The sequence below is a fragment of the Dunckerocampus dactyliophorus genome, chromosome 5 (assembly GCF_027744805.1).
Source record: "Dunckerocampus dactyliophorus isolate RoL2022-P2 chromosome 5, RoL_Ddac_1.1, whole genome shotgun sequence".
NCBI classification, from domain to species: Eukaryota; Metazoa; Chordata; class Actinopteri; order Syngnathiformes; family Syngnathidae; genus Dunckerocampus; species Dunckerocampus dactyliophorus.
Window position 1 is genome coordinate 6,868,212 of NC_072823.1, and position 23,782 is coordinate 6,891,993.

A 23,782-nucleotide genomic window follows, 5' to 3' on the forward strand; every position below is an offset into this window, starting at 1 on the left:
GTGAATACATACTGTTTTAATGTTTTGTACAAACAACAGTACAATCTCAAATGAAATATGCTGGCAAAAATACAAAAATAAATATTTTTCTGTTTTACTTTTTACAAAACAAAAGTGACACATTGTGCCTACAACAGGAGTGTCCGAACGTTTTCAAGCGAGGGCCACTTTGATATTTTGTCAAACAACGGGTTGCACATATTTCAAGAAAAAAAGTCCACCTCAGCTTTGTGATGTAGGTTAAAAACCAAACTTCGCTCTTTGCTCCCTCTTTGTGTGTGTTTTTTTTTTTATTTTCCAAATATTTCAAATTTATTGTTCAATAATCTTTTTTCTTTTTGTAATACGTTTACTTTACTCCCATAATATAACTTTTCCTAAAATTACAACTTTTTTGTTGACTTAAAAAAAAAAAAATATTCTTTAGTATTTCCACTATGCTACAAAATAGAAAAACTATTTTTCCTCATAATATTATAAGTGCATTCTCGTAAAATTAGGACTCTCTCGTTAGAATACGACATTTTTCTCTTAATATTTTATTAATATTTTAATATTAATATTTTGACTTTATTATTGTAGGATTACGGCTGTTTCTTCCATTTCTGCTGTTTTTTTTAATTCAATTTTCCAACTATTTCAACATTGTTCGTGTAGATTTTCTTCTCAGACTTGTTCTGACTTATTCTCATATTTCAACTTTATTCATGTGACATAACATTTTTCCGCAACCTACAGTAATTATCCAACTTTGTTGTTTTGTTTTTCATTCAAGAAAACGTCTTTAATATTTCAACTTTATGCTCCTAAAAGGATGTTATTTTTCCTCATCATACTGCAACGTTATTCTTGTCAAATTAAATGTTTTTCGTTAGATTACAAATTTTTGTCTTCATATTTTTGACTCTATTCTTGTAAAATTACAGCCGATTTTTTTAAATTTTTGCTGTATTTTTTTTTTTTTTTTATTCTTGTTAAATTCTATTTTTAGAATGTGCTGTGGGCCAATAAAAAAAATAGCTGCGGGCCGCAAATGGATGAAATTGCTGCGCCCTGAGTTTGACACATATGTTCTACAAAAATGATATTTTTCCTCATAAACGACGCTATTCTTGTAAAAATACGACTTGTTCTCGTTAGATTACAACTTTTTTCCTCTTCATTTTTAAAACTTACTGCTGATTTTTCCATTTTTGCTGTTTTTCTTCTTGTATATTTTTTAGAATGCACCGCAGGCCAATAAAAAAACAGCTGTGGGCTGCAAATGGCCCCTGGGCCGCACTTTGGACACCCCTGGCCTAGCGTCTTGGCAGCATGAAGTGCTGTGACAGGAAGTTGATAAGCGGATGTTTCAGTCAAACTGACGGAGATGGAATTGACTTTCTGTGTGTCTGACCAAGTCCCGTAAAGCCACAAAACCAACGATGGCCTAGCAGGGGAAAAAAAGACAAAGAAATCACTTGTCACACTCAACGGAAAAGACCAAAATCTCGATGTCCATGATTACAAGCAGCAGCATACCTGAGTGAGGATGAAAAGAGCCAGAACGATGTGAACGCCTCTTTCCAGAGGCTGTATGAGGATGCCTTCGTTGAAGAGCTGAAAGAGGATTTGCGGCAACTGCAGCAGGATGCTCAGCAGCCAAAATCCAGCCAACTCTGCCACCTTCCACAAAGCAGAGTAATAGCATCAACATTGTGCATCAGCGTTTCTGTTGTTGCGGTACATTTGCGTGAGTGCTGTGCCTTCATTCAACATGATGCCATACCTTTTCATGCAGGTTCCCCACATAACCAAGATAGAGTCTAATGGCCTCAATCAAAGTCATCAGGATGAGGACCGTCACCAGGATGAACTTGTAGTAGTCAGGCAAAGCAGAGTACTAGTAGGGTAAAAATGACAGATAAAGGAATATTCTAGATGATGTCATCTAAATCGAATAATATTACAAGGAGTTGGCGATACTGCAAATGTTGGTATCGATCCAGTACCAAGTAAATGCGCCAGTACAAATACCAGTACTTTTTTTACTTGACGTTTTTCAGGCTCATTGAATGATGTTGTGAAATTGCCTTTAATTTGTTCACTCTGATTTTAATTCTAAATAAAAGACAAAGAATATTTGATCATCAAATGTGTGAACAATTCAATCTATAAATGGACCAATGTAACAATATAAACAAAATAATTCAATTACTCCCTTTAGTGCATACAATTGTCGAAAGTGCGGTCTGGGGGCAAATAGTGTGACCCGTGGCATGTTGTAGAAATAAAACGAAACACTAAAAAAACAGCAAAAATCAAGCAAAATGTCACAATGTTAAAAAAAAAAAAAAGCTGAACTGTGGATACTAATAATGGATAGCCCAAACCTTTGGCTTTAAATATATGCAAATGTTATTTTTAAGCCCTTTTTACAAAATAAAATATAGAAGTATCAAATTGGCCCCGGCAGCCATTACTTTTTCTGTATGCAGACCTCTGTGGAAAAAGTTTGGACATCCCTGGTTTAAACAAAATAAAATCAATACTGCACATTAGATACCTGGTTTTACACAATATAGTAGCAAATATAGCAATATTAACAATGTAACAACATTAACATAAAAAACGCGGATGTTTGTGAAAATAAACGTAGACGAGAACAGAAAAATATTAAAGACCTGGTATCGATTCGATACTATCACTGTTGGGATCGATCCGCCCACACCTAAGCCACAAAGATTGTACTACAAGAAGATGTTGACGTAGGACACATTTACTGCTTCTGTTGATTTGAAAGATAATGCAGAGAGTGGCAATATTAGAAACAGGGCTCAATGATGATAAAGTGTTGTTTACTTTGAGGTGCAACATGACAGTCTCGCTGATCCACCACAGGGGGAAGAACCACATGTTAAAGAACAGAGACATCTGGAGGGGCAGGCTGGACAGAACGCGCCGGTCTGAAAAACAAGAGAACAGACACGAAGTGTTGAGGTGTGTGGTGTATTTTTTAAACACATAAAGCTACAGGAAGCACTCCAAACATACAGCATTCCCCGCGGTTAGCTAGCACAGCAGCCGTGCTAGCTCGCTGCTATACTAGCTGCATGTTGATGTTACCGTGCGCTGAAGACGTGCTTCGCTCCTTCGACGGAGGCTGATTCTGGTCCACAAAGACATTACGAGAAAAGTCTTCCAAGCGTCTTCGGAGAGTTTCTGGTAAGTCCATCGTTTAAACTGCGATGTAAGGCAAACAAAAAGGAGACGAGACCCTCGCACCCTTACTTCCTGCTCTCACATAGCTGCTGTCGTCTCCATAGCAACCAGGAAACTTTTTTTATGGACATACTTTACATGTATCTTTAATAAGTAGGGGTAAAAACGCATTTGTTTGGAAAGACTCGCATTTATAAAAATTCTGACTCACAAATACCGGGGTGGCCACGGCTTGGGGACAATTTTTCACAAACGCGGCGCCGCGTGGCGCAGAACATTAGTTATTTAGCTCAATTAGTCACTTTTATGCTTGAAAATGCTTAAGTAAGGCCAAAAATACTTTGAATTTGCTTACACGTGTGCAAATTTTTAGAAAGAAACACTGACGCAGCAATTCAGCTTATAGTCTTTTTAGTGAACTTTGAAACGTCCGTCACAATTGTTTACATTTCTAGTCGTGCAGCCGGCTTGAATGTAACTCTGGCGCCCTCTTGTGGGCTAAATAAAACACTGGCGGTTTACGATCAAAGACATGGTCAATGTGGAAATCCCATAACATCCCGTGTTCTAAAACATCACATTACAACGTGCATATTTTTGACAAAAATAGGCCGGGAAACAGCGATGATTTATTAATTTAATACATTTAGAAAAGCCGTAAGAGTGAAGCCACGAAAATCGAATAACTATGTGGCGAAGAACGACCGTACAGCAAATTTTGGTATCAACCCGATATCAACTAAATTCTGGGACAGTACAGTGTAGCCGATAATGATACCGAGCCTTTTTGTTTGAAAATGTTGAAGATCAAATGCCTTTAGTTTGTTGCTCGTGATTATACTCAGAATAAAACACCAGACAAAAATTTTAGGCAAACGAAAAAAAAGTGAACAATGCAGTACTGTATTTCACAAAAGTGTGTACACCCTCACATTTCTGGAATATTTTATTTATCTTTTCACAGGACAACACAGCCATTAAAGTGAATACACCTGTTAGAGAAATGTGTTATATTTGCTCTTATAAAATGATTCCTTATGGTGAATGCAATGTACTGTATTGTCATATGATGTCAGCATATGATGGTATGGTCTAACAGAGATGTCCTCCATACGCTCGACTCCTGATTCAGGTAGCCTCGGGTGTCTGCGCATGCACCCCTCCCCTCACATACGTGGTTTGCTATATTAACTAACATTTCAGCATGAAAGGTCAGACATTCTCTCTATAGACGTCTTTGCGCTCAGCTTCTTTAGCATGGCAGTGGTTGTCTTGGAGGTGCGTTTGGGCTGGTTGTAATCTTGGAATACTATCCCGCTGCCCAGTTTCCCAAGGGAGGGGATCATACTCTACTTCGGTATGTCACAGCACAAAAGTTGCACATTCAAGGCCTCCTGCAGACAGAAAATGAAAATTTGGACTGGCTTTTGGAGGGTTGCCAAGCACCGCCACAGTGCCTTAAAGCAAGTATCATCACCCTCAATGCGACTCAAGTGACATTTTTCTTGATAATATTACAAATTTATTCTTGTAAAATTGTAACTTTTTCTCGTTAAATACGACTTTTTTCACAAAATCACAGCAGTTTTCCATTTCTGTTTTGTTTTTTTTAAATATTACAACTATTTCAACTTTCTTCTTGTACATTTTCTTCTTGTAATTATGACTTTATTATCATAATATTTTGACTTTATTTTCATAATATTATAAATTTTTCAACCTCATTTTCATAAAGACAACTTTCTATTTTGTTTGTTTCTCATAATTTTCCAAATTAAATATTTATCTTATATTTATCTTTAATATTTCAACTGGATGCTACTAAAATGAAGTTACTTTTACTCCTAATATTACATTATCCTTGTAAAATTGTTCTCATTCGATTCCAACTTATTTTGTTAATATTACAACATTCTTCTTGTCAAATTTCTTCTCGTAATTATGACTTCATTTTTTAATTCATTATTTTTTTGTTTAATATTTTGACTTTGTTCTTGTAAGATTACTTTTTCCGCAACCAAATGACAACTTTATTAGTTGTTTTGTTTGTTTTTCATAAGATGATGGCTTCCAAATAAGATCTTTCTTTAATATTTCAACTGTATGCTACTAAAATGGTGTTGTTTTTTTTTACTTTATTCTTGTAAAATTGCTGTTGAGTTTTCTATTTTTGCTTTTTTTGTTTTCTTGTTCAAGTATGCTTTTAGAATGTGCCGGAGGTCAATTTAAAAAAAAAAAAAAAAACAGCCGCGGGCCGCACTTTGGACATCCCTGCTCTATAAACAATTCACCATACGTAGCCCATGTGGCTAAATACATTCAGTTGTCATGACAAAAAGCAAACAATTTGACACAGAAGTCAGCAGCGCCAGCGCCACAGAATGTCCAGATGGCGTCTAAAGCGCGTCATGTGACAGGTTGTAGGAGTTGTTTGTGTAGGAGTGCTCCATGGAGTCGTAGTACCGCAGGCGTGCTTTGTACTGCAGCAGCTTCTCAGTTAGCGGGCTGATAGGCAGCGCTTTACCCTGCACGCTCAAATCCATGTATCTGGGAGAGGAAGACCACACAGGTTTGAAAACTGGGAATATGCAGTACCGCGCAGAAGTCTTAGGACACCAGGTGTACTGTTTAAATCAGGAGTGTCCAAACTTTTGTCCAGCGAGGGACGCGGACGCCATTTTCCTATGTTTTAATTTGTAAAAATGTAATTTCTCTCATTTAGTATGTATTGTGTAAAACAAAGACAGGAACAACATCAAATTAAAAGCACAAAGTGAATACAGACCCACCATCCACCACTATAAGCTTGGAGTTTGTTTTTCAGAGAGAAGATTATAGCGCCGCTGCTCGATGTGTGCGGTAACAGGCAGTGTGCTAGCATGAATTAACTTGAAGCTGTGCACACGACAAATATATACACATTAGCACTCGATGACGTCATCAAACTTTACCTTTATGCATGCCCACAGAGTATCAGCATTTGGGAGCAAATATGAAGTTAAAGAAAAACAATAAAATACAGTATAGTTGACAATCTGTGCAGAGTGGGAGAAAGCTAGCGTACGTACGATGGTGCGTTCAAGGACAGTCAAACTAAGTGGGACACTCGCAACAAACATGCAAAAACTTCTCACTACATTATTTTTGGAATAAAATAATGGTCCATATTTCCAAATTGATATGCATTTACTTAAAATTGTATTTAGTTATTTACAAAAGTATTTTTTTTGTGCGTGTATTTTTTTTTTTATCATTACGCCTGAAAGGTTTCCTCGGCCCAGTTCGGCCCCGCCCACGGACCGGTACTGGGCCACGGCCCGGTGGTTGGGGACCTCTGTTATAGGTGACAAAGCCTATTTTTAATTATTAGTATCAACATGGCAGTTTTTACAGTTTTTACAACTTTTTGATCTTTTTTTTCCCCAATTTTGCTCTTGCTTTTAAAAAAAAAAAAAATTCTATTAAGTGATGTGGACCAGTACAAAACAAGCTGTGGTGCTAGTTTAGAAAACCTGTTTATGATCTTCTAAATACAATTTTAAACACCATTGGAGCCTTCTAGACACGAATTAACACCCCTATAGTCACCTTTATGCTCGTATTACCGTATCTAGTAGATGGGAGAAAAATAAGTAGGACGCCCCCTCGCCGCAGGCAGAGATGAACGTTGCCAGGTGCTAGGCTTGTGCTGGTAAATTGGTGTCTGATGTTACTAGTGACATCTAGTGGCCAGTGTGGAAAACTACATTTAATCAGCATCTTTTAACGCTTTCGATGATAGAAAAGGCTTAATTTGGGCCAAAAAAGATATAAAAATTGCTTAAATATGCATTTTTGACTAATAATAGTCAACCACAAAACAGCGATCATTTATTAATTAATTATTTTTTTATGGAAAATCGATCGATGTTCGAGCTGCAAAGTGGCGAGGGGCGACTCTTGTTGCCTGATGTCAGCTAATTAAGCCCAGCGTGAAGATGTACGTTTTCATATTTGGTGCAGACAATATGAAGCAATGCATACAAACATAATGCATAGTACGGTACCTGTGCGATACAGTCCAGTAAATAAACGTATTTATCAACATCAGCGTGGCCATGAGGAAGAAGAATCTCTCCAGGTTCCCGTCATGCAGCACGTTTGGGTAGAAGTTACCTGCGAATGGCGCATCGTGCCGTATGAAATAACCCACTTGAAATGACGCCGTATGTGAAGAGTACAGCATGGCGTCCTTACCTCCGGACATGAGGTAGAGCAGCTGAATGCACAGGGCTCCTAGGAAGCAGCCCCCCCCATAGGAGAGCGTGAGGAAGTGCAAGGAGATTCCTCGGATGTGGCCAGGGGTCAGCTGGAAAGATATGAGGGAACCTGGCATGGATATAGGCATACAGCACATATATTCATGCATATTAGAGCGTATCAGACTGCAATAGGCGTCCTGAATTAGCAACGCAACACTCACTGTACATTCTATGTGTTTGTAGTTTGCCATTAAACCAACAATTAAAGCAATTTATTTCCATTTTATTCCCATAATCTTTTGACGTTATTCGCATAATAATGTAACCGTCTCCAACCTATTTTTTTTCCAAAACATAAGTTTATTTTGTTTTCTATGTTTGTCATATTACGACTTTTTTTTTTACATTTTTAAAAAAATATTTAAATTCTATACGACATAAATGATATTATTTTCCCTTGTAACATTTTGACTTTATTCTGATAAAATTACAGCTGATTTCTTGGTTGTTGTTAGTTGTTTTTTTTTTTTATTTTCCAAGTATTTCAACTTTTTTTTCCTAGTAAATTTTCTTCGCACATCTGCACTTTTACAGGTTTTAGATACTTTTGGTAAACTTAACTCCCTGATGGCTTTAAGCGTCATGCTGGATGTTGAGTTGTCAGGCCGGGCTTTTAGCTCGAAGGCTAGCGCTCTCGACTGTCATTCTGCGGACGTAGGTTTGAGGCCAGAGCAAAACGCGGGGCTTGCTTACAGATACAGCACATGTTATTATTTTTACACTTCTTATTACCGGGCTCAAAACGCTTCATCTGCTTGTCACTCACATGCCGGAGTGACCAGAGCCTCGGCCAGTCCAAGTAGGATGTACTGCGGAGCCAGCTGGAAACATGGCATGGATGACACTTGCAGAACCTTCCCGGACAGAGTTTGCTCTACCAGGGGGAAAGACTTCCGGTGCAGCTCAGACAAACCTGCCACCAGGACGGAGAGAGCTGCACATGCATGTCCAAGAGCTGCAAGGGGAGGATAGATAGGGTGGGGTGATGAGATAGGGGGCTGCAGAATGGGCGTTGCAAGACAGTCATTTCAAGAGAGAGAGAGAACAAACAGACGTATTTAGATGAAAATGTCCAAACAATATGTTGCATCACTCGATATGGAAATACTCACCAACGACTCTGGTGGGCGCCGGTGGCGTTTTTGCAAAGGAGAGCGAGAAGGTCGTGACGCACTCCATCAGCGGGGCCAACATCAGCAGAGGTAAAATGCTGATCACGTTCATGGTCCCGATCGGCAACAGGACGTCATTGAGGTGAAGGTTGGAGTTCATGGTTTGGATGTAATACCCGGATGGGATCTGGAGGGAAAAACGGTGAGTAGAATTAAAAAAAAAAAAAAAAAAAAAAAAAAAAAGTGACTCAGCACATTACAACAGGGGTGTCCAAACTTTTTCCACCAAGAACCATATACTGAAAAATCAAAGGACGCGGTGTAAAACACATTGAAACCCATCCATCCATCCATCCATCCATCCATCTTCTGTGCCGCTTATCCTCACTAGGGTCGCGGGTATGCTGGAGCCTATTCCAGCTGACTTCGGGGCGAGAGGCAGAGTACACCCTGGACTGGTCACCAGCCAATCGCAGGGCACATATAGACAAACAACCATTCACACTCACATTCATACCTATGGACAATTTAGAGTCACCAATTAACCTAACATTCATGGTTTTCGAAATGTGGGAGGAAACCGGAGTACCCGGAGGAAACCCATGCCCGCACGGGGGGAACATGCAAACTCCACACAGAGATGCTCAAGGGAGATTCGAACTGGCAACAAATACAGCATTCACAAGTTGAATGGTGGTTTCAGCGGCGTATATTTGGATTTTAGTTCATTTCGCCCTTTTTATGATTGAAAATTGTACTTAACTTAATTTGGGCAAAAATGACGTGTGAATTGCTTAAATATGCGTATTTTTTTTACTCATAATAGGCCGTAGTCAGCCACGATACACCGATCATTTATTGATGAATTAATTTTGATATAGAGATGTTTGAACCGCGATGTGGCTGTACGCTTTTTTGCTTGTTTTTCCTTTTTTTAATTATTTAAAAATAAATTCCAGCTTTCTTGTACATTTTTTCCTTGTAATATCATGTCTTTATTGTAACATTAGATCTTTTACCCAACCTAACATTGTAACTTTATTCCTTGTTTTGCTCGGTTCTCATAATATTATGACTTTTTTTAAAAATGACATTCATTTCATTTTTAATATTTCACCTTCATGGTATTTTTTTCTCTTAATATTATGACTTTTCTCTCTTCATATTTTGCCTTTATTTTTTGTAAAATTAATGCTTTTTCAATTTTTCCATTTTTTTTCAATTCATTTTTTTTATTTTTCTTGTTTAATTGTATTTTTAGAATGTGCCGAGAGCCAATAAAAAAACAGCCGCAAGTCCTGAATGGCGCCTGGGCCGTACTTTGGACACCCCTGCATCAGCATATCCTCGAAGAGACTTGCCTGAGTGAGGCAGGCTCTGTACAACAGCTGAAGTCCATAAAGAGGGAAGAGCTTGGCCAGGACTTTGACGTTCTCTACGTGAGTCTCACTGTACCGGCCGCCGTTGTTCTCCTTGGCCCGATCCAGCCACGATGGCACATCTCCACTAAGGTGCCGATAGTGAAGGCAGCACATCTTGAGAGAGTTCAAGAAAACCCCAAGGGTGGTCAACAGGGATCCGCCTTTGACAAGAACAAGAAGACATTGGGTCTCAATCATCCATCGTTTGTTGAATAAATGACATCTTCCAGAAGAGTTGCATATATACTCAACGACAAACAACCAAGATGTTTGATGAAAATAGGGAAAACAACGTAAAAGTGGGCATACCTCAAATTATATGTAAGTCAGAGATGTCCAAAGTGCAGCCGGCCGCGGCTGTTTTTTTATTGGCTCGCGACACAATCAAAATGAAAATAAAAAATCCCAACAACAGCAAAAATGGAAAAATCAGCAGTCATTTTACAAGCTTAGTGAAAATATTAAGAAAAAAAGTTTCAATGTATGATAATAACTTTATTTTTATTATGTGGAAAAATAACATCATTTTATTAGGATGAGGTTAAGTGAATATTAAAGAAAAAAATGTTGTAATTTATGGAAAATTAGGTTGGGGGAAAAGCTCTAATACGGGAATAAAGTCACAATATTACAAAAAGAAAATTTCCAAGAATAAAGGTAAAATAGGTAAAAAAAAAATGCTGAAATGGATAAAACAGCTGTAATTTTACAAGAATAAAGTCAAAATGTCAAGAGAAAAAAGTTGTGATTTTTACAAGAATCTCATTTTAGTAGCATAGAAGAAAAAAGTGTACGTCATAATATGAGAAATACACAAAACAAAATAAAGTTGTCATTTTTGGAAAATGAGGTTGGGGAAAAATGTAAAATATTACAGGAATAAAGTCATAATATTGTGAAGAAAATTTGAAGAAAATGAAGAGGAAAGGTAAAATAGTTGGGAAATTAAATGTAGGAAAACAGCAGAAATAGATAAAACAGCTCTAGTTTTACAAGAATAAAGTCAAAATACTGAGAGAAAAAAGTAGCAATTTTACGAGATTAAGCTCGTAATGTTATAAGGAAAAAAAATGTCATTTTAGTAGCATAGAGATTAAATGTTTTTTTTAAAATATATGCTTAAAAAGAATTACATAATGGAAAAAAGTCAAATAGCGTGGGTATAAAGTCACAATATGATGAGAAGAAAAGATTTATTTAAGAAAAAAGTTGAAATATTTGGAAAATTAAAAAAACAAGAGCAAAAATGGGGAAAAAAGGGACAAAAGGACAAAAGTTGATACTAATAGTATGCTTTTCACCTACGTCACCAAGCTGAGATGCAGTTTTTTTCATGAAATATAACTTTAAGTGTATCTTACAAAATATCAAAGTGGCAAAGTAGCATCCTTTCATTTTTCACTATGTGGCTTTGCTGGAAAAGTTTGGACACCCCTGATGTAAATAATCAAGTGTCTTACCTTTCTTGGGTTTGTAGGTGAGTTTGTTGCGCATCATGTGGATGGCGATGAGTGCCAGCAGTGCAGAGGTGAAGGGGATTAGGAAAGCCAGATTTTTGGCCACAGATTGCTGGATGTAAGCAATACCCAGAAACACAACAGTGGAATTCAGGTTAACCAACCAGTAGAACCTATATATGATGAAAACACATAACACACACACACACACACATTACAAGTTATTTGTTGTTTTTTTGCTTTAGAATCAAAAGTGCACCTTTTTTCTGTGCCAGCATTTTGACTCAATTACTTACTCTTTGAATACCAAAACACCGTTCTGTATTTCAAATTGACTGGTTAACCTTACATAGGTGGAATGATGAAGAATTGCAAAAAAAACCCCAACATATTTTGGTGACCTAAATGAAGATGCCTGTGAATATTCTTATTCATCTACGATGGGGTGTCCAAACTTTTTCCAGCGAGGGCCACATATTGAAAAACAAAAGGATGCAACTTTGCCACTTAGATATTTCGTAAAGCAGATATGCTAAGAAGTTAGATATATTTCAAGAAAAAACTGCATTTCAGCTTTGTGCAAAAAGCCCATTATTAATATCAACTTCACTCTTTGCTCTGTTTTTCCCATTTTTGCTGTTGTTGTTGTTTTTTTAAATTTTCCAAATATTTCAACTTTCTCCTTAAATAATCTTTCTTCTTTTTTTCTCATAACATGACTTATTATTAGAACTTTTTCTCCATTGTAATTTTCCAAAAATGACAGCTTTATTTTGTTTTGTTGTATTGTTCTTATAATATTTAAACTTGAAAAAAATTGCATATTTTTTCTCTACTATTTCAACACTATGGTACAAAAATGACATTTTTTAATCATAATATTACGAGTGTACTCTCGTAATATTGTATAATAATAAAATAATAATAAAATAATAATAATAATTATATTATAAATTATTATTATATTATAATAATATTATATTATTATAATATAATATGATATTATATATAATATTAAAAAATATTATATTATAAATATAATAATAAAATTGCAACATTTTTCTCCTTAAAATATTCTTTTTTCACTGAATATTTTGACGTTATTCACGTAAAATTACAGCTGTTTTTGCCATTTGTTTTTTTTTTTTAAGTTTTACAGCTATTTAAACGTTCTTCTTGCAAATTTTGTTCTTGCAATTATGACTTTATTCCCACAATATTTTGACTTTATTCCTATAATATTTCACATTTTCCGCCAAACTAATTTTCCAAAAATTACAACTTAATTTGGTTTTGTTTGTTTCTCATAATATTACGACTTCAAAAAAAATGTTTTCTTTAATATTAAAATTTTATGCTACGAAAATAATGGTATGTTTCCTCTTAATATTTTTGTAAAATTACAACTTTTTCTCCTTAGATTACAACTTTTTTCTCTTCAATATTTTGACTTTATTCTTGTAATGTAACTGCTGATTTTTCCATTTTTGCTGTTGTTTCTTGTTCAATTGTATTGAACAAGAAACGCACTGTGGACACCCTTGATCTAGGTTATTGTATTATCAAGGCGTTGAATCGATCGCAAATGGACTGTTCAGTTTGTCTTAAAAGATGTTTTGCCTCTCATCCAAGCAGGCTTCATCAATTTGTGCTTAAAAACTAGGTAGGACAGCTCTAGTCTGACTAGATAAGGCAGCTAAAGTCTCAGACTAGCCTAGACTCCGGCGAAACGTCTTCTAAGACAACCTAACGAGTCCAGTTGCGATTGAGTCAATGCCCTGAGACAACCTAAATAAAGAACTTTAAAGAGATGTTGCCCACCAGTTGAAGAAGCCCAGTAGCTGATATTGATTGTAGCTCTGCAAGCTGTACGCTCCCATGGGGCAAAGAATGGCCCGGATACCACCAATGCCCAGTGCAGCAGCCAGGAGGCCGGTGTAGAACAGGGCCTGCTGCTCATGAGGTTCCAACTTATAGCTCATGTGATGCATGTCAATGTAGAAATCTTCAAAAGGAAATGCCACCACGGGCAGCATGGCCGTGCCTATACATAAATACACACATTGATAGGATGCTTCAAGGTTTTGCTTAGAAAAAAAATAAGACAGATGTTTCAAAGGAGAAGCAGGAGATACTAAATCCATCATGACACGTGGCTGATGTCATACGTCTTTAAAACATTAAAACAGTGGTGTCCAAAGTCCAGCCCGGGGACCATTTTGGGCCCATAGCTCTTTTTTGTTGGCCTGTGGTATTAAAAAAAAAAAAAAAAAGAATAGCAGCCTGCATCATCACACTGAAAAGAAAGCAATAAAAAAGCTATGAGAAAATATTTTTTTTATATGTAAAAAAAAAAAAAAAAAAAGAAAAATTACTGGTTTCAATTTGGGTATTCAAGATAATTTTTGAAAAATAAAATTGCAAATCAAACTCAAAAACAAAAATCCCATTATGCAGGAGTTGTTTTAAGTTGTAGAATAGGAAACGTAAAAAAAAGATTTTTTGTAGTTTGCAAAGACTCCTCAGAGAACAAAAAAGAGAAAATGGGAAAAAGGGAACATTGTGACAAGAGTGCACAAATATTTTTTACAAAATTCACTTTTTCGCACAATACTCCATAGTGGTGTTAGGAATGGAATATTTTCTACTCTGTTTTAGTACTGATTGGTACTGTTTTGGTACTGAAACATATCTGCGCTTGTTCACAACAGAACGATAGGCCTTTTACGTGGAACAAACTATACTATTTAGATGATCAGGAAATGAATTAATGAATTAAAATTATTGACAAAAAAAATTGAGAAAAATGTTCTGGCCTCTATTTTGTGTGTTGTCAACTACATTAAACTGCTTAGCTTATCATGACCTACGCTGGGTTTTTGTTGTGAAATGAGCCTAGGAGTCTCAAGGACAGTTTACAATTGAATTTAAAAAGGAGTAGATACAAGGTTATTGCAATGCCAGCACCGGAGAGAGCGATTAGCGGCCAACAACAGTTTAGCACTTTTATAACTTCTGTCAGAGAGGTGGTGCAATTGGCGTAAACTTCGCATGTTTAGTTGTTTGGGATAGCATGTTGCCGTACTTTGTCTAAAACAGAGTGGAAAATATTCCATTCCCAATATTGGTTTTAGGGTGTTGCATAAGCACAAATGTGAAAAGTTGTCCCTACTTGGTTCTTGGTGTAAAACTTTCTGGCACCGTGCTTTAAACTTTTAGTATGTTTTATTAGTAGAGTAAAACAGTAGTTGATCGTCACCAAACAAACAAACAAGTTTCTTACCAAAGAAATGTAGGAAAGCACACAGGTAAAGCACTTTGGTTCTTCCTAGACAGGTTTCAGCAAACCAACCCACCAGCACAGGGGTCAGGGTGCTGGCTCCTATAAAACACAGGTTGACCGTTGCAGCCAGGTAGTTGTCGTAGCCAAGCTTCACAGTGCAGAAGAGAATCATGTTGCACACAATGCCGAAGAATGTGAATCTCTCAAATAGCTCCACAAGCAGAACGCAAATGATAACTTGGAGTTTCTTGCGGCTTCTAGGTGATACTCTCCGGTCTGGATGAGGAGGTGTCTTGCAGAGCCTCCTTAGGTGGCTTTTGCCCTCGGGCAGTCTTTGAATTTCTCCTGCTACCATCCCACCTGCAAGCTGGTGACTGGGTTCTCTCATGTAATGGCTGTGGTGTGTGAATGTGCTGGACTGCAGGCCTTCTAGGAGGGAAGCAGCTGAGGCCAGGGCAGGGCTACCACACAACAACACGTCAGACGACATTCTGCACGTGCAGAGTAGCCTCACATTTTATTGCAGGGGTGTTCAAACTTTTCCGCCAAGGGCCACATAGTGAAAAATATAAGGATGCAAATGCTAAGAAGTTATACAGTGGTGTGAAAAAGTGTTTGCCCCCTTCCTGATTGCTTTTTTTTTTTTTTTTTTGCATGTTTGTCACACTTAAATGTTCCAGATCATCAAACAAATTTAAATACTAGTCAATGACAACACTACAGAACACAAAATGCTGTGTTTAAATGAAACATTTTTTATAATTAAGGGAAAAAAACAATCCAAACCTACATGGCCCTGTGTGAAAAAGTGATTGCCCTCCGTGTTAATTGAGATTAATTGAGATCTTTCAGCCAAAATTTCTCCACAGTGCTGTAAGAGACTCATTGCAAGATGCCTAGTGGCCTAGTCAAAGTCCTGACCTGAATCCTGTAGAGATGCTGTGTTCATGCTGGAAAAGCCTCCAATGTGGCTGAATTACAACAATTCTGCAAAGTTGAGTGGGCCAAAATTCCTTCACGCTTGGTTGCAGTTGTTCTTGCAAAGGGTGGCCCTACCAGTTATTAGGTTTAGGGGGCAATCACTTTTTCACACAGGGCCATGAAGGTTTGGATTTATTTCTCCCTTAATAATAAACAAATAATCGTTTAAAAACTGCATTTTGTGTTCAGTTGTGTTGTCATTGACTGATACTTAATTTGTTTGATGATCGGAAACATTCAAGTGTGACAAACATACCAAAAAAAATGAAATCAGGAAGGGGGCAAACACTTTTTCACACCACGGTATGTGTTTGAAGTAGCATTATTTTATCAGGAGACCGGAAGGGAACACATTTTACCACTCAAGACTCAAGAAAAAACTGCATCTCACCTTTGTGATACAGGTGAAAAAGTATAATACAGTTGTCCCTCGCTATATCGCGGTTCGAATATTGCTCCCTCACTATATTGCGGGCCAATAAACAAACAGCCCTGGGCCGCATAAATAGTTACTTTATTAATCTCCACGATCTGGGTCGCACTTTTGGACACACCTGTTTCATTGTCTTACTAAGGAAGTGTGATTGCATCACAGCCATCAAACACATCATGAAAAAAACCATCTCCACTTAGAGGAGTGATACATGGAAACAACTTAGAGAACAGCCCAGAAATATTTCTGTGATTCCCAACAAGATGCATACAACTTGTTTTTGCATGTACAGCATGCTTTATGTAAACTTTCAAAAACGGCATCAAGCTTAAGGAATATACTTTAACTATAGCATTGAGACCATGTACAAACAACAAAATGTCATTCACTTTCACACGAAGCGCTCACAGAATACCACAACTCTTTGTGAAAACAGTCCAAACTCATTTTGGCAGGCCTGCTGTATTTGGGCAGATGATGTGAAGTGGGGCTGAAGCAGAGGGCCTGCACGTTGACACCGTGCAGGCCGCAGCTGCAGCCTAACAACAGCCTTCCATTAATCAGCAAAAGGTGAAGGTTAAACTAGGTTGCATGTGACAGGTCAAAATGATTACAAAGAGAATTGCAGGGTTAACTAGTGATCATAGCTTCTTAATTAAGATCTGGGAACTCACCGAGCACAACCAGGAAAATCTATCGCACCCATAAACGTTTTGATAAGCTGTCAGTGTAGCTAAAGTAGAAGGGGCAAAAACTGCTTTGTAATGAGAGGGGTTTTTGTTTTGAAAAAATTGATAGAAAATTTACCAAAACATGACCAGTCCAGGTGGGTTAGCTGGGACAGACTCCAGCTCTCTGTGACCCTGAGCAGGAGACCAATCATAGTTTTATCCTGGTTTGGGTTTCTGAAATTGATGGTTAGTATGTAATGTGTTGTAATACAGCATTTTGCCCCTCTTGACTAGCTGCATACATCTATCCATCTAGTCTTACCTCTTCAGTGTGTAAGTTTCATTATATTGATGCAGATCAAAATAAAACAGAATTTTCATATGATATCATTACTTTCACATTTGTATCTACATTTGTATAGTTTAGAAAAACATGGCGATGCAGGCATCAAGCGTCGCCGTGGTTACCAAGCCTGCGTGGTGCATCATGGGAAATCGACCGCTGCTGTTTGGTCCACGGAAGGGAAAAAGTGCTCCATTTTCTAGCAACTCTGAACATTAAGGCAAGTTAAAGTAAGTATTTACACGGATTCACGGGTATTTAATCAGTGGCTAACACACTTGGAGGATATTTTCATGTGAGCCTAAGTCTTGGTAAAGAACTTAGCAGCGAGCAGTTGCATCTTTGTGCTAACGTCTTTAGCCAAACTTAGCTAACTCAGTGTATGTTTTGTGCTTCTTGTCAGTGGCTTTATTTGAAGTACCTCGATGAAAGCGACCTTGATTCGTTATTTTACTACAACGTATGACACTGGTTTGTCGACAAATGCAAAGCAGTGCCATGAAGTAGTTTTTGGTAGATCGATCCAAATATCAATAGTATCAATATCAATACCATGCGTAGGATCTGGAACGGATCAATACTAGCGTGATGAGATCATAACGTGTATCTGTTCTCTTCTATGGTTAGTTTGTTTCGAGTTATGTTGCACTATCGACTTTATTTTGCTCAAAGACGTATATTGATAAAAGGAATAATGGTATTATTTTTTTATATTGTTACATTGTCTTCTATTGTTGAAGTCATATATTGTTAAATTGTTCACAAATAGGTTTTTCATAAAAAAATACTATTTTGGTTGCCTGCAATATTATAATTGAAGTATAACCATGATCAATAAATGAATGCTAAATCATTTAATGAGCTTGACAAACTTTAAGTGTGAAGTATCGGTATCGGCGATACTTTCCCTGTATTTACGAGGTATCGGGTCGCAACAATATTTTGTCGCCCATTCCCCACCATGAAGCTAATTTTCTTTTTATCTCAATTTGTCCCGCTGCAGAATTCGACTAGTAATGTCTGGATGGTGGCTGCCTTCCTCCCCAGCCTTTGCGTCTGAGGACTTCAGCTCAACTCCTCTCAAGGCAAACGAGAGAAAACATGTCCACGTGGCTAAAGACCTGGGGGCCAACGACGTCCTGCCTGAGGACGACGACACTTTTTCCCTGCTGTCCCCCATATATCATGACAGTTACGAGAGCGATGACGACGACGAGCTCAGTACAACTAATCAGACATCTCCTAAGTACACACATGAACACAGTATTTCTTCTGTCAGGTACTACCTGGCTTTATACAACAACAATAACAAAACACTTAAGTGTTTCAGAAGTTTGTCTTAGTGTTGGCTTTTGTGTCTTCTTAGACATGATCTATGGAAAGCATCTACAGAGAACACGGGACCTGAAGTCCTCAGCGCATGGGAAGTGTGGTTGGTTAATAAAATAAAAGAAGACAAACTTAGACTGAAAAAGAAAACCGAGGAGGCAAGTTGACAAGGAGTTTGTGCAACATTCTTAGCGTATTTCTCAAATTTTAGTGGTGAATTTCCTGCAGGGTAATAATACTGTATGTCTAAAAAATTGACTTGGGTGTTTATTTGAAGGAGGCCACTTTTGTCCGTCATTGCTTCTTTGCATTGGTTGTTTTTATGACCGCAGGCTCAGATTAACGTACTTCATATCACTTTAAAATTAGCAGCTTTCACAGAAGGAAAAAAAGGAACAGCAAGAAGCGGAACGAGAGCAAAAAAGGAGTGTAGAGGAAAAAAAGATTCGAGACTGGCAACAGATGAAACGAGAACAGGTAAACCGGTGTTTGCCAATCCTTATTTACATTTAAAAAGTCTCACAACGCACCACCAAACTAAAATATACAGGTTAATGATGTACGATTTAATTCTTCTCCCTGTCTTTATTCGTCACTGGCATGGCTTGGCACATTATTTGTAGTAAATAAAGCATATTTTTTTGGACGAATTAAAGCCTAGGTGTCCAAAGTGTGTCCCAGGGGCCACTTGCGGCCTGCGACTGTCTTTTATTTGGCCCACGACAAATTCTAAAAATATAATTTTACCACAAAACTAAAAAAACCCAACAACAGCAAAAAATTGAAAAATCAGCGGTAATTTTACAAAATGAAGTCAAAATATTAAGAGAAAAAAGTTGCAATCTGCAAGAAGAATGTAATTTTAGTAGCATAAAATTGAAATATTAAAGACAATATGTTATTATTAAATAATATAATATGCAACATTATGAGAAAGAAAACAAAGGTGTAATTTGTTTTTAAATTATGGTTGGGGAGAATGTTATAGGAATATTAAAATCAAAATATTATGGGAAAGAATTCATAATATTGCTAGAAGAAAATTGACAAGAACATTGAAATAGTTGGAAAATTAAAAAAAAGGCCGAAACAGCAGGAATGGAAAAAAGCCGTCATTTTTTTTTGAATAAAGTCAATATAAAGTGATAAGAGTAAAGCTGTGCTATGTGGCAAGGGACGACTGTACTGGTTAAAAAGAACAGACTGCACAACGAGATGTCTATATTTTTCACAATTATGAATTAACCTGCATTAAAATTGTCCGAAATAACTGGCGTTAAAAGTTTAGAGAAGCGATGAACAATTTAGAGGCGGGATATAATGGCTAGCATCACGATTGAATGTTTTGGATCATTCTTAAGTCTTGGATCATTTCCTAGAGTTACAATACTGACTTTTTTCCCTGTAATCCAAGGAAAGACGTGAGCAACTGCTCAAAAGCAGCAGGGAAGAAGCAGAGATGCGTCAGAAACAGGAAAAGCAAAGAGAGACGGAACAGAAAGCTCAACAAAAGTACGAAGCCTGGCTGCAGAAGAAGAACCACGAGAAGGTGGAGAAGGCAAAAAAAGAGAAAGTAAAGCCGGCGTGTTTTCTTTTATTCCTGCAAGGTAGATACTGTTTGACTATGTGCTCAATTCTTTGTGACAGGAGAAGGCAAGTATGCGTGAGGAGCAGGAGAAGGAGCGACGGCGGAGGGCAGAGGAGAACTTTAAGGAATGGCTGGCAAAACACAATGAAAAATGCAGAACAACTCCCAAAGCCTCTCATAATCCAACAAGTGAGTCTGGTCCAGCCATTAATAAATGCTGTGTATCTTTCTGGGTGTGGCCACACGGGGGCCTAGTGGTTAGCATGTTGGCCACACAGTCAGGAGACCGATTCTCCGTTGGGCATCTCTGTGTGGAGTTTGCATGTTCTTCCTGTGCGTGCGTGGGTTTTCTCCGGGTACTCCGGTTTCTTCCCACATTCCAAAAACATGCATGTTAGGTTAATTGGTGACTAAATTGTCCATAGATATGAACGTGAGTGTGAATGGTTGTTTGTCTATATGTGCCCTGCCATTGGCTGGCGACCAGTCCAGGGTGTACCCTGCCTTTCGCCAGAAGTCAGCTGGGATAGGCTCCAGCATACCCGCGACCCTAGTGAGGATAAGCGGCATAGAAGATGGATGGATGGATCTTTCTGGGTGAATGTGCCGTTGTTTAGTGCCAACAATAGGTGAATCACGTTTTCTTATGTTCGGACCTGCCCCCTACCAGCTGTGAAATAATGCTAAGAGTCTCAAGTGAGGTTTACAATTTAATATTAAAAGGAGTATATACAAACAGTTGTAATGCCAGGGAAGAGAACATTCAGCTCACCAGCCAAGGTCTAGCGAGATCCAAGCCATCTGAAACTGAGTTCCTCTTCCTCATAGTAAACCTTCCATTGAGGCGGTGCCAATGATCAGGTAACTTACTGTTAACTGTTTGTCGGGGTATTGGTCTGATCTGGTTTCAACTAACCTTGGCTCGGAGGGCTGTTCGTCTTAGCGACAGAAGGGTGACTCATAATGAAACTCGCGCGTGTGTATGTGAGATTAATTAAAAAAAAAAAAACAGGGTGCCTTTGTTCCAAGTGAAAGGTTTTGTGTGTTATTGCTATGCTGTACAAAAGCACATGCATGTTGCAGTACCCATCCAGAACAGAGTGGAAATTATTCCATTCCTAACACTTAGAATTCTCGATTGTCTGGGATTATTTTTTTTCACACATGCGCACACACAAACACAGTTTTCATATCATGTGCATCATTATGTTTACGTTTTAAAGAAATTGTGCGGTTAAAAAAAATAGATATTGTTACTATTAGACCTCTCATTGTCTTGTTTTGCTTTAAAGAAACTTTCAACAGTTGTTCTGTGGTCCTTCATGGGAGGTCCTTTTGACGGTCGCTTTACTTTCATGCTGATAATAAAATAATGTAATTATTGCTGTTGTTCGTCCTGCAAGCTGATGAATAGGCTTGCCGCTTGTTAGAATCAGGGCAGCAACTCACCCTGGCTGGCCTGTGAGCCTTGCTGAGGGATGTGGAGAGCAAGGAGGATGTGTCGGCCGTTGTGCAAACAGCAGTACAGTGAGTCCTTCAGTAAAATGGTGATGTTTGCGTGTGCTGCAAAATTTGATCTCTTGTTAGTGTGAAGCTATATTGCAGGGTTTTTTTTTTTTTTTTTTTGATCTTTTGTGCAGCCCTAGTGCACAATCTTAAAATATTTTTCTTGGGTTCTATTTTTTCCCACTCCAGGTCCTTGGGGATACCACCCATCACCCAGCTTTTACAACCCAATCCCATGGAAGCCTATTCACACCCCCCCACCAGAAACATCGCCTGAAAGCACACCTAGAAGGAAGCCTCAAAAACACAAAAGAGGACATCAAGGCCATGGTGCAGCAGGTCAATTTAGAAACATGACACACAGATGACACATCACCACCATCTTTAATATTTGCAGCATACAGGTGACTCTCAGTCGTGACATATCTGCCACTCCCAACGTCACACCACCATTGTGATATGTGGAACATATCCATAAAGAATTAAGCTTGGCTTTTTCTAATATTGCACTGTTTTGATGTTGTTAGGGTTTTGAGTGAGTCACCCTGATCCTGACCATTTAAACAGTTTTTCTCGAACAATGTTTGTTCATTCTGAGACATTTTTTTTTAAAGAACTAAGTCAAGTTTTGAATGAGAAAATCTCTTGTTTTATTTGCTGCATTTTACAGCAGGTCCCAAGATACACACATGTAGAAAGGTGGGTGGTGGTATGATTAAAAATGTCTCCAGTTTGATGCCTTGATCATCTTAGGGCTGCAATTTGGGAGGCAAACAGAGATTCAAAGGGGAGTAATACTCATACATAATGAAGACATTTTTATACTTTTAATATATTTTTCATCAATATGGTTTCTACATTGCAGTGCAACAGCAGAATCGCTTTCATTGACTGATATATTGACAAATCAGCAATATAGCACCATCAGAAATGTCCCTTGGTTCTGGAACTGAATTTTTTTTAGAAGTGTTGTAACAACACACTATTAAAAAAAAAAATAATAATAATAATATGACATTCCCTTTAAGCCTAGGTCATAACCGGTCGTACGGGCTCTTACGGGCCGGTCTACGTGCAAAAAAATACAAACACACGGAGGGCGATGTGCTAATTCGTGGTTAGGTTTACGACATATAGGAAAGGCTCGCAGATTAGGAAGACTGTAGTGCAAATAACAAAGTACATCTTCATAAAGAAAATTGCCATAAGCCTGCATTACAGTATATAAACAATGTAACATGGCATGTGTGCTTTACAAAATTGTTGGGAGAAAGGGAAGAAATGAGTGTGAAGTACACATCCAACAGTGACGAAAATACAACAGTAGTGTTATGTACTACCTTGCATAGCCAACCTTATCACAAAGTTAAAATTGCATTAAAAAATGTTTAAAAAAAAAAACAATGTTAAAGTCATTAACATGTCAACTAATTCAGTGGCCGTCCCTCCTGCTGGAACACCAGCTCAACTGCGTCTTTGACATCCTGCACTACAAAGGAGGGCTGTGTAAGGCTTGGGTCAAAGCGGAAATCCCTATGACCGTGGAAGATGCGCTGCTCGGTCACTGTTTGCGTGGTGTCCGATGGCAGCTCGCTGTGGTCTTTGCTGTACACTCCCGTACACACCAGAATGGAGTGGCACGCTTCAGGAAGATCTACACCTGGCCCAAATACGCCAGGCGCTCCGCCTAATTCGGCTGATGTCATTGTAGGCCAGCCGCCGTCAACAGACACTCCGCTCCGGTTAGCTTGCCTCTGAGAATGCTGAGCAGCCTGGAGGTAGCGGTTGTAGAGGTTGGCGCCGTATATGTCAGCCATGGGGTTATCACTATTAAGAAAAGCTTGGGTCACCAATGACTGTGTGTGGACCAAGACTTGATGGACAGAGTCACTCACCCAATTGCGTACAGCCTCTTCACAGGTGTGGTCCACCCAAGCCTCTCAGCCTGCTGCCTGACCAGCAGCTCAGCATAATTATAAGTCACCACACTGGGTTTACCAATCAAAGCCTCATACTTGAGGTCATGACCCGTCACCTTCTTGTACACACTCTCCAAGCACACCAGGAACATACCATGACCAAACCTGTTAAGGAACCGCGACAGAATGGATTATTCTATCTGTAGGTGTGTGTTGTGTGCGTATATATATATGTAT

General features: G+C 38.2%; 5 protein-coding genes across 16 annotated transcripts in view; 2 read left to right on the top strand and 3 right to left on the bottom strand.

Annotated features, from left to right (window-relative positions):
* tmem17 (transmembrane protein 17) lies at positions 1-3,415 on the bottom strand. Its single transcript, XM_054776693.1, has 5 exons — positions 3,106-3,415; positions 2,842-2,945; positions 1,769-1,882; positions 1,522-1,665; positions 1-1,429 (listed from the first exon to the last, which is right to left on the bottom strand). The coding sequence occupies exons 1-5, from the start codon at positions 3,212-3,214 to the stop codon at positions 1,352-1,354; spliced, it is 549 nt and encodes a 182-aa protein (XP_054632668.1). The 5' UTR covers positions 3,215-3,415; the 3' UTR covers positions 1-1,351.
* The window catches only part of agbl2 (AGBL carboxypeptidase 2), a 29,981-nt gene extending 19,362 nt beyond the window's left edge, over positions 1-10,619 (top strand). Inside the window, exons 24-25 of one of the 4 annotated variants that reach the window (XR_008570438.1) lie at positions 2,881-2,979; positions 9,876-10,619. The gene's annotated coding sequence lies outside the window, so the exon portion shown is untranslated. Of the gene's footprint in view, positions 1-1,223; positions 2,111-2,880; positions 3,024-9,875 lie in introns of those variants that run through there. The other 3 variants (XR_008570439.1, XM_054776678.1, XM_054776680.1) reach the window with 3 other exon arrangements.
* ccdc34 (coiled-coil domain containing 34) lies at positions 3,082-22,359 on the top strand. Of its 9 annotated transcripts, none has more exons than XR_008570440.1 (8): positions 3,082-3,204; positions 17,283-17,433; positions 18,207-18,482; positions 18,570-18,690; positions 18,902-19,009; positions 19,947-20,309; positions 21,524-21,647; positions 21,816-21,963. XR_008570440.1 is itself a non-coding variant. In XM_054776689.1 (8 exons), exons 3-8 carry the CDS (start codon positions 18,220-18,222, stop codon positions 21,992-21,994), a joined length of 960 nt encoding a protein of 319 aa, XP_054632664.1. In that variant the 5' UTR covers positions 3,082-3,204; positions 17,283-17,433; positions 18,207-18,219; the 3' UTR covers positions 21,995-22,359. The 9 variants fall into 9 exon arrangements, 8 of the variants coding, with proteins under 8 accessions (XP_054632664.1, XP_054632666.1, XP_054632659.1 ...); XM_054776689.1 differs by lacking the exon at positions 21,524-21,647 and having other exon boundaries at positions 19,947-20,105; positions 20,180-20,309; positions 21,816-22,359; XM_054776691.1 differs by lacking the exon at positions 21,816-21,963 and having other exon boundaries at positions 19,947-20,105; positions 20,180-20,309.
* On the bottom strand, positions 5,229-15,265 carry slc15a5 (solute carrier family 15 member 5). The gene is made up of 9 exons (XM_054775761.1): positions 14,776-15,265; positions 13,314-13,536; positions 11,496-11,665; positions 9,976-10,196; positions 8,615-8,801; positions 8,269-8,457; positions 7,438-7,569; positions 7,248-7,356; positions 5,229-5,748 (listed from the first exon to the last, which is right to left on the bottom strand). Exons 1-9 carry the CDS (start codon positions 15,263-15,265, stop codon positions 5,598-5,600), a joined length of 1,872 nt encoding a protein of 623 aa, XP_054631736.1. The 3' UTR covers positions 5,229-5,597.
* Positions 21,867-23,782, bottom strand: part of hdhd5 (haloacid dehalogenase like hydrolase domain containing 5) — a 9,495-nt gene continuing 7,579 nt past the window's right edge. The window contains exons 7-8 of the mRNA XM_054776682.1: positions 23,522-23,710; positions 21,867-23,453 (exon numbers count right to left, since the gene is read on the bottom strand). Of these exons, the coding sequence (XP_054632657.1) occupies positions 23,054-23,453; positions 23,522-23,710 (589 nt within the window). The 3' untranslated portion in view covers positions 21,867-23,053. The remainder of the gene's footprint in view (positions 23,454-23,521; positions 23,711-23,782) is intronic.

Coding starts and splice junctions, on each gene's coding strand:
- slc15a5 (XM_054775761.1), bottom strand. CDS start 15,265: ATGTCGTCTGACGTGTTGTTGTGTGGTAGCCCTGCCCTGGCCTCAGCT. Junction 10,197..11,495: donor CACCTACAAACCCAAGAAAG/GTAAGACACTTG, acceptor TTCTTGTCAAAG/GCGGATCCCTGTTGACCACC. Junction 7,357..7,437: donor GCTCTACCTCATGTCCGGAG/GTAAGGACGCCA, acceptor CGCCATTCGCAG/GTAACTTCTACCCAAACGTG.
- ccdc34 (XM_054776684.1), top strand. CDS start 18,220: ATGTCTGGATGGTGGCTGCCTTCCTCCCCAGCCTTTGCGTCTGAGGAC. Junction 18,483..18,569: donor CACAGTATTTCTTCTGTCAG/GTACTACCTGGC, acceptor GTGTCTTCTTAG/ACATGATCTATGGAAAGCAT. Junction 18,691..18,901: donor TGAAAAAGAAAACCGAGGAG/GCAAGTTGACAA, acceptor CTTTAAAATTAG/CAGCTTTCACAGAAGGAAAA.
- tmem17 (XM_054776693.1), bottom strand. CDS start 3,214: ATGGACTTACCAGAAACTCTCCGAAGACGCTTGGAAGACTTTTCTCGT. Junction 1,883..2,841: donor CTGTCATGTTGCACCTCAAA/GTAAACAACACT, acceptor TTACCCTACTAG/TACTCTGCTTTGCCTGACTA. Junction 1,666..1,768: donor TGGGGAACCTGCATGAAAAG/GTATGGCATCAT, acceptor GCTTTGTGGAAG/GTGGCAGAGTTGGCTGGATT.